The 15,018-nt window shown below is 33.1% G+C and overlaps 1 protein-coding gene across 1 annotated transcript in view; it reads right to left on the bottom strand.

Annotated features, from left to right (window-relative positions):
- Positions 1–15,018, bottom strand: part of MDGA2 (MAM domain containing glycosylphosphatidylinositol anchor 2) — a 1,021,793-nt gene that overhangs the window by 23,892 nt on the left and 982,883 nt on the right. The window contains exon 14 of the mRNA XM_004454777.4: positions 14,606–14,764. Coding sequence (XP_004454834.2) covers positions 14,606–14,764 — 159 coding nt within the window. The remainder of the gene's footprint in view (positions 1–14,605; positions 14,765–15,018) is intronic.

Raw genomic sequence — 15,018 nt, 5'->3', positions numbered from 1 at the left:
ACTTGCTCAGAGTCTGAGTCCAATTTGTCTTATATTATCAGTAAACGTCTATTCTATAGTTAACTCTTCATCCAATTCTCATTTTTCTTCTAAATGAATTATCTGAAGATAAAATGAATGTAGTTTTGTATTATGATTTGATATATCTTTGCTAACAGTTTCATGTACCACACATAGTAATAATAGTAAATACGATTTTCTTTGCTGAGCTTCTTTCTTTGCTAAGCTTCCCTGTCCCTTCACTTACTAAGACTTAAGACCATATTTTCCTTTGTTTCTTTTAACATACCATCACTTATTTCACTGAACATACTTATAACACCTTTTAAAAATCCTTTTTCTAGAAGTTTAACCTCTAACACTCTTTGATTAAGATTATATTCATCTTTATTTTTCTTGACTATGGACCATATTTCTTGTTTCTTTGTATATCTATTGATTTTCATTGAATAATGGACATTTTGGGTATTACAATATTGAGACTCTAGATTCTGTTATTTTTGTCTAAAGACTTGATTCTTGTTTTCATGAACTCTTTAATTACTTACCAATCATGTTGAACTTTTATAGGCTTAGTTTTACACTGCTCATGCAGATCTGTGACAATCCCAAATTTTTGCCAGAGACTGTGTAACTTTGTGGGACTCCACCTCCATATTTGCCCTCCCTATGCATCTACCTGTGACTTGGTTTTAGGATTTTTAAAGGCGAGGACTACAGTAGACCTTTCTCTAGGGCATGGTTCTAACTTCTGGTAACTTCTGGTAAACCTTTCTGGTTTTCACTATGTTACCAGAAGTTCTTGAGGTCTGTCCATTCAGACATGGCTAAAACTTCAATATATGCTACTACTTTTCTCAGAAACTATTGGACCTCCTATATCTTTTCTGCTTTCAACCTCATAATAGCTGCTATGTTGCTATATTGTAAGCCTTAAGTTTTTCTATCCTGGTACATTATATGTACCATATAGCCTGACTCATGGAAGCAAACAGCCTGACCCATGGGAGAACCCCACCTAGACTCCCAGAGTCAAGCTTGAACACCTCCTTTTCTAACGTGTTACTCTGCCACACAAATTGCACCTGCTCCAGCTGCCCAGTACTTTGATCTCTGCCTCTTGAGCTCAGTGTGACCACCTCATTCTGCTTAAATTTCAGGTTTCTGTCAAGATCAGGGATTGTCTCCAGGCAGAGAACTGTTATAGAGCTGAGGTCATTAGTTTCCCTTTCCTCGTTGCTATCAGTCTTGACCTAACTTTTTTCCAATTTTCTGAAAACATATTAGCATATAATAGACCTAATGTATCTGTCCTGGTTTTGTAGTTGTTTCGGTAGTAGGGCTAGTTTGGTACCAGTTACTGTTGCATGGTTTCAAGAAATCCTAATATATTAATAACTTTACAGAAAATTATATAAATTATTAATGTTAATATATATTTTAATGTGCACGTATATCTTCCAAATAAGTAGGTGTGTGTATGGCTATTGTACATAAATATTAAAATCGGTAACTACTATTTATTAACCTGTTATCTTATACCTAATTACCTGTTATATGTTTTTATATATATTGAACTGAAAGATTCTCATAATAAAAAAATAAAACCTTATGTACAGCTCCTTGAATTTCTTTGGAATGATTTTATTATATATATTGTATTAAAAGAATATATGTTTACTCTAGAATTGTTTCCAATACAGAAAAGCAGAAAAAATATATAAAATTGCTATTAAACTGCTCACTCAATGGTAGTCTCCTTATATTTTGCCAAATATTTTTTCAGTTTTATGTATATATACATATACAGTTACACATATATATACATAACACATTTTAAATTACACTACATAATATAGTTTATCTTCAGATTTTCTGCAATTTTGTTTAATTCTTTATGCATAGTACTGCATATATTCACTATATATATATATGCATAAATATGTCTTTAAAAAAAATGAATTCTTTCCATCACAGTTATCACTTACTAGCTAAATGATCTTGGCTAGGTCTCTTAATTTTTTCTTACCTCAATTTTTCATCAGGTAAATTACAATAATTTTAAGTAGCGTAAGCTTCTTGTGAGAATTAAAATGAGTTAATGTATGTAAACCATATGTTATACGTCATGGATAGCATTATGTTTACTATTATTATCTATTGAGATATTCAAATAATATTTTTCTATTTATCTATTGATGTTATAGATTTTATTAGTGTATTCCCTAATATGAACTATGTTTACATTATTGAAATAAATTTTACTTGGTATTGGACAATAACTCCTTTAATATAGGGCTGATTCAATTTGCCAGTATTTTATTTAGGAATAATGCATGTATAGTTATCCATAAAGTTCTCCAGTTCTATTTTTTTGTTGTGCCTTTTTATGTTGCATTTTAATTGTTGACTTTAAATTCTATTGTTTTCTATCTTTCTACTCATCAGCCTAAGGAATAATCTAGTCTTGTCCTCCATAACAGTGATTTTATTTTCACAGTGTAGATTGTTCTTTTTCTAATGCCACGTTTCTTCTGCTATTGTATTATTTATCACTACGTTATTTCCTGATCTCATCAAAATCGCCTTTATTTCTTTTATCTAGCTGCTACTTCTTCTTTGTCCATTGTTTTATCATTTTATTATTTGTTGTTTCATAAAGTTCATAATCTTCTGTATTTTACTGAGAAGATAAAGCATATATGTCCAAATTTTGCTTTCACCTTAAATACTTCTTTTTCAACAGTAGATGCTACTTCTACTATGTTCATCTTAACTTCTTCTTATACCACGGATTTGTTACATAGGGCTGTATTTTCCCCATATCTGTTTTCTTGCTTTTTATTCCTCATCTATTCTGTGACCTGCCCCTCCTCCTTGCCCATTGCCCTTTCAATTAGTGGTAATTGGTTGGGCTAAGCTTGATATTCTCAACTGATTTTTCATGAGACTGCAATATTTTTCAGAAAGGGAATTATCATTTATCCTTTATTCTCTCTCTTGAATCTAAACCCCACTTAGCTACTCTTCCTAAGTCCCTAAACACCTTGCCTGTTAAGAAGGAAAGATGTCCTTTCCAATCTATAAATGTAGTCCACACTGTTCTGTACTTTTTAAATTACCAGTGGATACATCAATGAATGTGAGATATTAACGTAAACAGATGACTGTGAATGAATTACCATTTTATCTGGACATTTATTTCTCTTGAGAAGCATGACCTATTATTTTGATTAAATATATTGGAAATCAATACTAAATAAATGCAAAGGTCTGTAAAAAGTTATTAGAGTTTTAGATTTATTGTCATTTTTAGAAGACCAATTGTTATTAAGCTAACAAAGTAGTGTGTACTATATGTTTTCCAGACTCACTTAAAGCAATAAATACATGTTTTGATGACAGATATCCTAATGAATATCACTTATCATTATTTCATCAATAGTGATGTTATTATATAACTATTGATTAAATTATTTCTCAATCTGGAAATATACATTACCTATGGTCATGTTTACCCTTTTAATTAACATTGTATTTTTATGTATGTAACATAAATTTGAACTTGAGTTATTGCAATTCATGTTTATTGGATACATTCTATGTGGAAAATGCTCTGCATAGATCTAAAAACCCAGGTCTGAATTATTCCAGAGTTCTAATCAGGTTTTCACTGAATTAAATGAGCTTCATTTTGTTGTGCTTGATTTTATTTAAAGAGGCAATTGTTACTTGTCTTATAAGAAAATGACACTATGATTGCAGTATAATTTATTGAAATAAATATTTCAATTATAATAAATTTAAATATCTTATTCTTATGTACATCTCATTAATTATATCCCATTATCCTAATAACTGAATACAAACTACTAATTCACTGGTCTATTTTAGATATGATGAAAATAATATTAATAAACAGAGAGAAATTACTTCAGAACATTTTTCCCAGTAAGTTTCCAATTCTTAAGTTTACAAAAAAGATTTCTGTATCAAAAGTTATTTAAACTTATGCTCAGGTCATCTTAGTCAACAAAATTAGAACTTGTGAAACGGAATAAAGTTACTCAAGATAAGTTAGATTCAGCAAAGCTGATTCAGCATATTATTTTGGTATTATTGTAAGAAAATTCCAAAGTGAGTATGATGGATTGTATTAATACCCTTTAAAAGTAATTTTAAATCCTCAAAGGCACTGGACTTATGCTTCGGTGGGCATTAGATACCAATACATATGAATTTAATCATCCCCAAGGATTTTCAAATGCTATATAGTTCCATGATACATGGTTGAAATAGTTTAGCAAAACTTAACCTGTCTTTTTCTCTTCTTTGGTTTCTTATTTTTCTTCTGTTGATTAGCACTTCTCAGTTGTTAAAGAGAGAACTTTGCTCACTTTTGATGTTTAGGGATTTCAATAAAAAAATCTGAATGACCTAATTACTCTGTTCTCATGAGCAGTGTCCAAGAATTTGAAGATTACTGATGACATGATGTAAAAGCATTTTTTAATATTACTTCATATAAAATACTGTATGAGATATTTTAATTTACAAAAATAGTATTTACCCTTACTATTACTTCGTTTTCTTCTTATATTAGGTACTTAATATAATTTTGCTTTTAATTATTTTACCATAAATATGCATTGTACAAATTTTAGATAAACAATTTATATTTACTCCCTAAAATATGCCTACATATTTCCTAAAGACTCTTGAAATTACCAACTTCATGTTAATTAATTTGTGCTTTGATTTATTCCAGAGACTGAGGATCACTTGCATATAAATTATATTTTTATTAATATCAGTAACATTAACTCATTGATTTTCTCATTTAGTAAAACATGAGATGTACCAAATTTATCTAGCTTTAGGCAAGATCTATGTATATTTACAAGTTATTATTATATCAGTTGTTTCATACACATTTGCAAAATGGGAAATGAAAGAATCATTAGTTTCTCCTTCAATAGAAATGTCCAGACACATCCATTGATATTATTTTCCCATATATAATTGCAATGATATCTAAAAACAAAAATGGCAATTACATTCAGTTGTTACCATGGCTACTAATATCCAGTTGAATTTAAATATTAGTGTCCAAAAATTTTTCTTAAAATATCATAGCTTTCATAAGGTTTTCTGTTTCCTCTGATAAATGCCAGATTCCTTTGTACACTTGTTCACTTACCTATTACTATGTGCTTATCCCTATTATTTCCCTGCTCTCTCCTAAAGAAAGTGTTTTCCATCCTCCTTTACGCCTTGACTCCTATTTTTCACATTCTCTAACCATTGTTTTCCATTTCCTACTTACCTCCTTTGGGGAATGGTTTATATTCCTTCTTTTCCACAGAAACTTTATTTTAACCCTTTTTTCCTTAGTGCTCTTGCTCTTGTTCCTCCCATACCAGGGACAATTGTATGTATTTTGATGTATACTAATTTCTGGGCTTTTATTTTATTCGATAATTTATTTATCCCAGTAGATGACAAATTATTTGATAGATAAGGAGTTTGCACCATAATTTTCTTTCACATTCTATGGGACCAAAAACATCACTTGGCACATGGTATGTGTCAATCATACTATTGACTTGAAATGAGTGATTCCAGATTTATGGGGGAAAAACACTCGGCACAATAACTCTTTACTTTCAGTGAAATTAATTTTTTAAAGTTTCATATACTAGGTGAGTATAAAAAAGTTAAACTATTTGCTTACCATTAATATATCAATTAAATATCTATTAATTATGCTGAAAACAAAACATATACTTTGAAACACCAGCCTTTCTCAGCCAGTTCATATCATCAATTTTGTTTAAACACCCTTGCTTTCTACTACACATTTTCAGAGGGAGCATAATGGATGAATAATTAAATAGAGGGAAAATAAATTTATTGGCAGTTGGTGGTTCTAAACCAAAACCTTGAAAGATAAATGCATTAGAGGTTCTATATATATAGACTTAATAGAAGGTGTGTGACAGGTGTCTGTAATGAGATTTTGGTTATAAATGGTAATAAACCACAGCTAGATTCTTTTTAAATACATCTTAATTTAACAAAGCAGATTACTGAATGAATGTCTTCAACCAACAGTATTATTTTCACACTGATGACATTGGCACTATCAATACAAACAGGACTTCACTGAAACGTTTGACTCAATCTGAAAAAAAAGAGTGGTTTAACATCAACAATTATCAAACTGCCCACTGTTTGGTAGCTATTTTCTAATAATTAAGAGTACTAAATAAGATTATTTATTCCCTCCACCACTTGGGAGTTTTCTTTTACAAGGAATTTAATTTTGAGAACATATTAGAATGCATGTATATTAAAAATTACCGATTCATTCTACTATGATTCTTTTATAGTCAATATAATCACGGCTCTACAATAATAGTACCTTAGTTTAAAAAATTTTTTCAGTTCTAAAATGTCTCTAATATGATGTCTAACTGCTGAGAAAATATGTGAGCAGATTTCCTATTTCAGGAATATATTTGTGATATAAGCATCTCAATGTTTTTAACTCTGATGAGAAGCAAGTGTTCCCTTTGCCATCTTTGTATTTTGCATACAACATTTAAGCCCCCACTTTGATATTTTTGAATGCCAGAATATTTAGTGCTTATAAAACTTTAATCCAACTCTTGCTAAAAGATAACTTGAGATACCTAATTAAGAGAACCGTAGTGGTATGTTAAGGCTAGACTTTTTAACAGCTCTTTCTAAGTTAAGGTAGAGCAAGAGAAATTACATTTTTGGACCATAATATTTTGGCTCAAAATACAAATTTTATCCTCTACTATTACAGTGTGTCAATAATTTGGAATAAATTTTATATCTTTCTTAAAGTACTAAGTGACAAATTTGCCCAATATATTATTGTAGGTTACTTTTATAAAATAAAGTTTTCTATGAATAAATTAAGAAACATGTCACTCTTTTGTTCTTTTTTAGTCTTTATCTGCAAGAACCCTTAGATGCAAATTCAGGTTAAGGTTGAATAAGTTACTTACATCTTTTGACTTTTGCTTTTCTCATAATCTATCAGTTCTTTGTGAAATTATCTTCCATTTCTAGTCTAGCTCAATACTTTCAATTCCCTGTTTTGTTACCCTTCTATTACATCCAGAATTCTAAATACCTAATCTGAATCAACTTTTTAAAATCTATTGAACATTTGTTGTTCAAGAGTGTCATGGTTACTGCTCCCCACAAGCCTACAATCTGGCAGGGGCCAGTCTGATAAGTATTATGATAGAGACATGCATCAGGTGCTATGGGAAAAAAGGAAGAGGAGGGAAGGGGAAGAATTTCTGGAGATGTCTTGAGCTGAATTTTGAAGGAAGAGTATGAGGAAGAATAGATGATTAAAGAGGGTAAAAGGAATTTATTCTACTATTAAAAATTTTTAAATATTCAATCATTTAAGAAATATTTGTTGAGTGCCCAAATAAATACATACATTCACATCACAGTGTCATATTCTGGGAAGAGACATTTTTTCTGTCCTCACCAAGCATATAGTTTAGTAGAACAAAAGGTTGAGCCTGTGCACAGGCCACAGGTGTAGCACAGTTCAATTTAGAAAATTCTTATAACTGAAACAGACAATGGAACTATGCTATTCTGTGGCCAGAAGGTATATTTAGCTTTATAACCCTAATGAAACTGGTTTTACAAATGGTCTTTACTCTGGAAACTATACAGGACAGTTAGGAAGCTATTTCAGTACTCTGTGCAAGAAGCGATGGGGATTCAAACTGAGCAATAGTGTACATCCTAAAACACATTTCAGAACCTTGAAAGCTGGTTTTCTGATCTCGAACTTCTGCAAACATCTCTATATCCCGATCCATTCCTGCTCCCATTTACCACTCTATTAAAGCTGCCTACATTATGAACATGGAAATTCTGCTTCTATTTCACAGTAAAAATAAAGCCTGCTCAGGTGGGAACTCTATCTTCTGTTTCTTGTTCTCACAAGTTCTTCTCACATTGAGGAATGTATGAGAATCCACTTCTTACAAAATTCTTTTCTTCCCACTTCAGTGGAGTGGCATTAGTTCTCCCTTTCAAGATCAATTCCCCTAACAGAGCTCTGAATTCCCATCTCTTCTGAAACTTGCTTCCCTCTTTTTTTTTTTTTTTTGTATCTCTAAACCTACTCTTTCTACTAATTTTTTCCTCCTAAAAAGATGCTTACGTAACACTACATCTTTCAACTATATTACTTCTTCACTCTCAAAATTCATGAAAGATTAGATTGCATTAATTAGCTCCTTTTCCTTTTCTCCCATTTACTCCATGCTGAAATTAGATTTTTAGATCCACAACTTTACTGAACTATTTTAACAAGTTCAATTAATTATTCATAAGTGCCTTTTGTTTTATCTTTAATTTCCTAGTATCATATGACGCTTATATCCCACATTCTTCTTTTAAGAAATAAAAGAAGTTTCTTTTTATTACTTTTTAAATAGCTTGTATCATATCCATTGACATAATATAGGGTTCAATTTCTTTGCAAGAACATTAGAAATTCAGCTGATTCATCAAGAATTGAAATGTTCACCAAAAGCTAGAGGAATGTCAAGAAAATCTTGCATTATTATGAATAACCAGATATTGTATCATGTATATCTAAATCAAAGGTTAGTTTAAGTGTAGTATCTTGAAGCTTTCATTTGGAATTTTGTTTTGGTTCAATCAAATTTGACAAAACATTTTAACTAACAAGAAATTATAGGAGTGTAGCAGACAACCTTGAAAATGCCTCCCAATGAATTCTACCTGCTAGCATTAACACTATATGTAATCTCCTCCCTGTGAGAATGGGCTAGAATTATCAACTCCATTCTGATGAACAGAATAAGGCAGAAGGTATGGAATATAACTTTAGAGATCAGGTTATAATTTTCTCTTTCATGGATTGCTTGCTCTGGGGGAAGCGAGCTGCCATGTCAGGAGGTGGTTCTGTGGAAGATCCAGGTAGCAAGGAATTGAGGGTGATTTCTGTCCGTCAGCCAGCAAGAAATGAATCAGCTGAATTTCTATATTCTTGCAAAGAAATTGAACTTCATATAAGGTCAATGGATATGACATAAGTCCTGTTAGGGACTGAGGCATGCAAAAATACGTGGATGGGTTTCAAAGTGTATCTTCATGTCTCAAGTCTTTATATTAGAATTCAACACTGCTTGACAGCTTGAGTGCAACTTTGTAAGAGATCTTGAGCCACAGGCACCAGCTAACCATACCTATATACTGTATTCCTGTCCACAAAAAGTGTGAAATAATACTTTTTTTGTGTTTTAAGACACTAAATTTTGGGGAAATTTCTTACATGGCAATAGATAACAAATGCAACAAATTTGACTTTATTTCAAGAGAAATCTCTAAGTTCAAAAACCATTAGGGCTCTTTATCAATGAAATATTTTCCTTCAGTCACAGTTAAAATGGCAAGGGTTATTTACATTACCCAAGAAGTAATAACTAATTATTTTAGACTTTTAGAATCCAGGACATGTTATTTTTGAATCTGGATTTCCAAAAGAATAAATAAGCCTGAGAACACAGTTTGTAAAAATTGTGACTATAGTTGCCACCTAGGTTTGTGAATGAATGAGGGCCAGAGAATAGTATATATAAAGAGGGAAGAATTCAGCCACTGGCAGCATCTCTCTAATGACACAGCTCATCTAGTCCTGATCACTCAATGTCAAGGAGATATTTTCGCCTAGATTTTGGTAAGCAGCACACTGTGCCCTGCTGAGAAGGACCCAAGTAACAGACCTGATATCCAACCTGCAACTAAGAAACAGAGACCTGCCTTCCCCACCTCCAACCTCCAAATAATCAGAATAAAACTAGCAGAAAGTCAACTGGAAAGGGACACTAAAGAGGATAAAAATTTAAAATATGAAGTTAGACATATATTAAAGTAATCTTGAACCTGAGCCTCAGCAGACTTGCAACTCCTACCATCTGGTTTATTGAGCTTACCCTGGCCAGCTAACAGGGAGGTGAAGAAGGTCACCCCCCCCCCCATACTAGGGAGCCAAGAGTGCTTACAAGCAGGAGAATTGCATCCATCATCCATATGGAATCTAAGCCCCCTCTTGATATAGAGGGGGAGTGGACATAACCATCTCAGGGTCCACAGGATGCAGGAATAGAGCATGGATTAGTGTGGACTTACTGATATTCTACTATGGAACTATTGTGATTAGCAATGGAAGAAATTATAGCATTGATGTGGAGAAAAGTGACCACGGTAGCTGCTGAGGGTAAGGAGAGGGAAGAAGAGATATGATGTGGGGGCATTTTCAGGACTTGGAGTTGTCCTGGGTGGTACTGCAGGGACAGGTGCTGGATATTGTTTGTCCTGCTATGGCTCACTGGGTGGACTGGGGGAGAGTGTAAACTATAATGTAAACCACTATCCTTGTGGTGCAGCAGTGTTCCAAAATGTATTCACCAAATGCAATGAATGTGCCATGATGATGAAAGAGGTTGTTGATGACGGAGGAACGGGGTGAGGGGGTGGGGGATATATGGGGACCTCATATTTTTTTAATGTAACATCTAAAAAAAGAAGAAAAAATAATAATAATCTTGGAATCAGCAGAAATTTTGAGAGGGAGCCCTAGCAGTAACGTCTCATAAACAAATTAAATGCTTGTATTATTCCCTAAAGTAATTAAAATTATTGCTTTTGGTATTTGTATTAGCCAGCCAAAGGGGTACTGATGCAAAGTACCAGAAATCTGTTGGGTTTTATAATGGGTATTTATTTGGAGTAAAAGCTTACTGTTACAAGGCCCTAACGAGTCCAACTCAAGTAAGTGGTACTTTCTCACAGAAGTCTGTTGACACGTGCTAAAGCAAGAGGGCAGGCAATTGCTCCTGGTCTCTCCTTCTTTCTTGCTCTTAAGGCTCCACAGGCCTAGCTTCTTCTAATCTCAGTTGTAGGCTGGCAGAGGGCTAGTCTCTCAGGGCTTCTCAGCTGCTCTGGTCTCCTCACAAGGTCAGCTGTAAACCATCAGGCAGATGACTCATCTCTCCCTGGGGCTCCACTATCAAAACTGACCATGTTCTCCTTCTTCTGTATCTGCATCTGTGTGTTTTCTTGAGTGATTGCCCATTTATATCAGCCTGCCAAGGGGGCAGGGACTTAATCTGAGTTACAGTGTACTGAACTGGTTGAATCAAAGCCTTAAGCTTAACATAATTTAATCAAAGACATCTCACTTGAAGCTAATGCAATCAAATGGTATCACACTCAGTGGAACAGAACATAATCTATATCTCTTTTTGGAATTCATTAATAATATCAAACTGCTACAGTATTTAAAAACCAATAAAAAATTCCAGTTCCAAGGTAAATTTGGAGATAAGAAACAGTGAAATATATTTAAAATAGAGATTAAGTAACACATATATGATTAACTAAATGAAAGTATTAGAGTTGAGCTAATTCTACTTTCATAATAAAATAGTAATCTCACTATAAATAAGATGGTTTGACAATTGTGTAGAGATGTTTTCCTTCATTGTTTATACAATAGTGCAATAGTGATACCAGGGCTACTTTCATAGTTTTCTAGCTACTTTTCCATCTATATTCTCATTCTCAATTATTTTACCCACTCTTATTTATTTTCCTATAGCAAAATCTCAACATGTTTCTTGACTGCACAAAACCTGCAATAATTTCCTATTGGCTACCAGAAAACAGATCTAATTTATAGCTAAGCTTCCATGATTGCCAATAAGGTCTGTGCAGAGTGTTAAAGAGGGCAGACTATATCCAGACTTCCTTAGTTGGTAGGATGGCTTCACTATTGATGGGCTATGCTATGGTGAGCATGGCAATTAAAATTCTCCGTATTTCAGTTCACTTATCACTTGTCTAAAAAAACAGGATATTGTATAAACGAACACAAAGGTTTATAGGTGCTTAAAATAAAAAATCCTTGATGAATGAAGAGTAGTGTCCAAGCCCATGGTGAATATTCCATAAATGGTAGCTATCACTTTATTATTGCTATTTTCACTGTTATTTAAGATTCAAAGTAACTGAAAATTTTAAGTGCCTTCTATCTGCTGGGTTTTATGTATGTTACCTCATTTAACTTAAACTATAGCTTTCTGGAAAAGGAATGTTTATTTCTGTTCCACAAATGAAGAATCCAAAGTTCGGGCATGTTAAGTGCTTTCTCCAGTCTTACAAAAAATAAAGGTTATAGCCAAGGTACAAGCCCGTTCTTCTGACTATCATGTCAGAAACACTTTTCGTTGCATAAGTGCCGTTCTTCCAAGTTTGTCACTTACCGATCCATTGTGGAGAACACTGATTAACAGTACAACCAGGTTTTTACTATGTGCTACTTGGCAATTTGCACAAGTTCTCTGAGATTCAGTTTTCCCTACTGTAAAAAAAGGACAGCAATGCTCATTCTTACAAACTTACTAGGAGGAAGGCTCCTCTTAAGTAGTATAGCAGTATTTTATTCATTTATGTCCATATACTTACTATCACCTTAACTGCCCACAGTTTACTTTTGCATTTCCAATACCCTAATCCATCCTGTACTTATCTCTGCCTATTGAAAACTTATCCTGTTTACCTGGGAGAAATATTTTCCTTTATCTTAATCAATGCCATCTTCCTCAACTAAATACAGATCCATAATCCCTTGTCCTCACTCTGTGTTGCTATATATTCTTCACTATTCAAGATATTTACTTATTTTTTAAAGGTAGTACTGTGTATATATTGTATATTATGTGACCTCTGGAGTCTAAATTAGGCCTGAAGCAGAACCCAGTAATTAAACATATGAATATTATTGCTGCTAATGGCATAAATGTTTACACTAAGTGGCAAAAATAAAGACTATAAATAGACTCAAGTTGCATCATATATTCCTAATTTTGCTGCCAAATCAATAACAGAAAAAAAAAAACAAAAATTCAGTGTTTAAAGGTTTTTGGATTTTGAAATTGAACTAAATGTGGATTTTTATGGTTTTTACCCCCACAGATTTTACTAGGCCCATTCTCAGCATTACGTGGTAGCCTAGTTGGCAGAGTTGTGTATTTATTCACCCTACCTTTCATTACAGTGGGGGGTCTCTAAAAGTAAGGGATTATAGGGTCTAAAGATATTTCCTAAATCCTATGTGGTATGTTAAACATGCTTGGTAAATTAAAAAATTAGACCAACATTCAAATGTATGGATGGCTGATAAAAATATTCCTCTCCCATATACAACAATATTCATTTTCATCATTATTAATATGCTTTGAGTCATTCAATAATTTTTTAAAGAAACAGCATAAATTATACTGGTATTAATTACACAAGAAGATATTTAAAGAATTTAATCTGCGATATGGAGACATCCAGACTCTATAGTCAGGGCAGAGAGCTCAGGAATTTGGTCCCTTGCCAGTGGGCCCTAATCTGGTATTTATGCTCCCCAGTATGACAGAATTAGAGTCAGCAGTGGTTTCCCTATGCATGACTCTTTTGTCCTTCTATTTGAACCTATAATTAGTACTAGAGTTGGTAGGTGTACATCCAAGAGACTTAAAACTTTGGTCTGTCCATGTGCCAGCTGAGCCATGAATCTCAATGTAGTTGCAACACCTACTCTTTGGTTTAATGGACTCACCCACGACAACTAATGGGGAGAAGATGATGATCAAACAACATACCAAGGAACTGAGGGTGCCTCCAACTGCAAGCAAGAGAATCCTATCCATCAGATATATGAGATCAGAGCCTCCCTCAATTAATGGTGGAGTGGACATCACCAACCCAGAGTCCTCAGGATTGGGAAACAAACTAATAACTAAAATAACCTTACTATATTCTACTATTGACTTATTGCAATTCTAGCAATGGAAGAAATACCAGTGCTGTGGAGGCAGTGACCCATGAATGTTCTGGGGTTAGGGAGAGGGAAAAACAGGTGAAATATGGGAGCATTTTCAGGACCTGGGAATCATCCTGAATGATATTACAAAATCAGATACAGGCCAATACATATCCAGCCATAACCTACAGAGTTGAATGTGAGCCAATGTAAACTGCAATGTAAACTATAATCCATGTTTAGTGACAATGTGCCAAAATGTGTTTATCAATTGCATTGAAAGTACCACACTAATGAAAGATGTTGCTAATGTGGGAAAATGTGGAAGGTACAGGAGCAGGGCATGTGGGAATCCCTATATAGTCTCTGTAATATTTATATAATCAAAGTATCTTTTAAAAAATAAAAAAGAGGGAAAAAATAATTTAATCCATTGCTAGTCTGCCTGAGTTAGGATTTCAAAGAAGGGAGGCAATATTCTAAAATTTCAAATTCTAATCTAGATTTGGGATATTAGTAAAGGATGCGTAGAAGATTCATAACATTATATTTTACAGTTAGCAGATAAATCACTTTAAAAGTTAACAATGTCAATCTTTGAGTAAAACTGCTTTTATTATGTGTACTTTTGGATCTTTTTCTTAGGAATTAGTAATTCCTTTAGAAGGAACAAAGTAATTCTGGCCATCTCACCTATATGTTGTCCATACATGTGATAAAAGAAGCTGAAGCAATACGCAGTATTTGTGGGTCCATAAGGGTTTTTGGGAGCTATGCTGAAAACTGGGCTGAGAAGTCGAGCCTTTTCACCTTCCAATCTGGGCCGAGATGTCTCAATGTACATATAGAAACCTTAAAACAGGCAAAATAAAGTTTTAAAATACATTATTCATGATATTATAAATCATTAAGCAGTTTCAAAGTTTTCATGCAAAGTAAAGACTGACAGCAGGATTTTTCTCATTTATAAAATGTATATATTCATACATAATTAAAAGCAGCTTTAATATGATAATCTAAAGAATATTTTACATAATTTGATATAATATTGTTTAAAATGCACACAAAATTTGAGAAAAAAAATTGGAAATATAAACATTTCTTAT

The sequence above is a fragment of the Dasypus novemcinctus genome, chromosome 3 (assembly GCF_030445035.2).
Source record: "Dasypus novemcinctus isolate mDasNov1 chromosome 3, mDasNov1.1.hap2, whole genome shotgun sequence".
Taxonomy (NCBI): Eukaryota; Metazoa; Chordata; class Mammalia; order Cingulata; family Dasypodidae; genus Dasypus; species Dasypus novemcinctus.
This window is presented reverse-complemented; position numbering and strand designations above follow the sequence as displayed.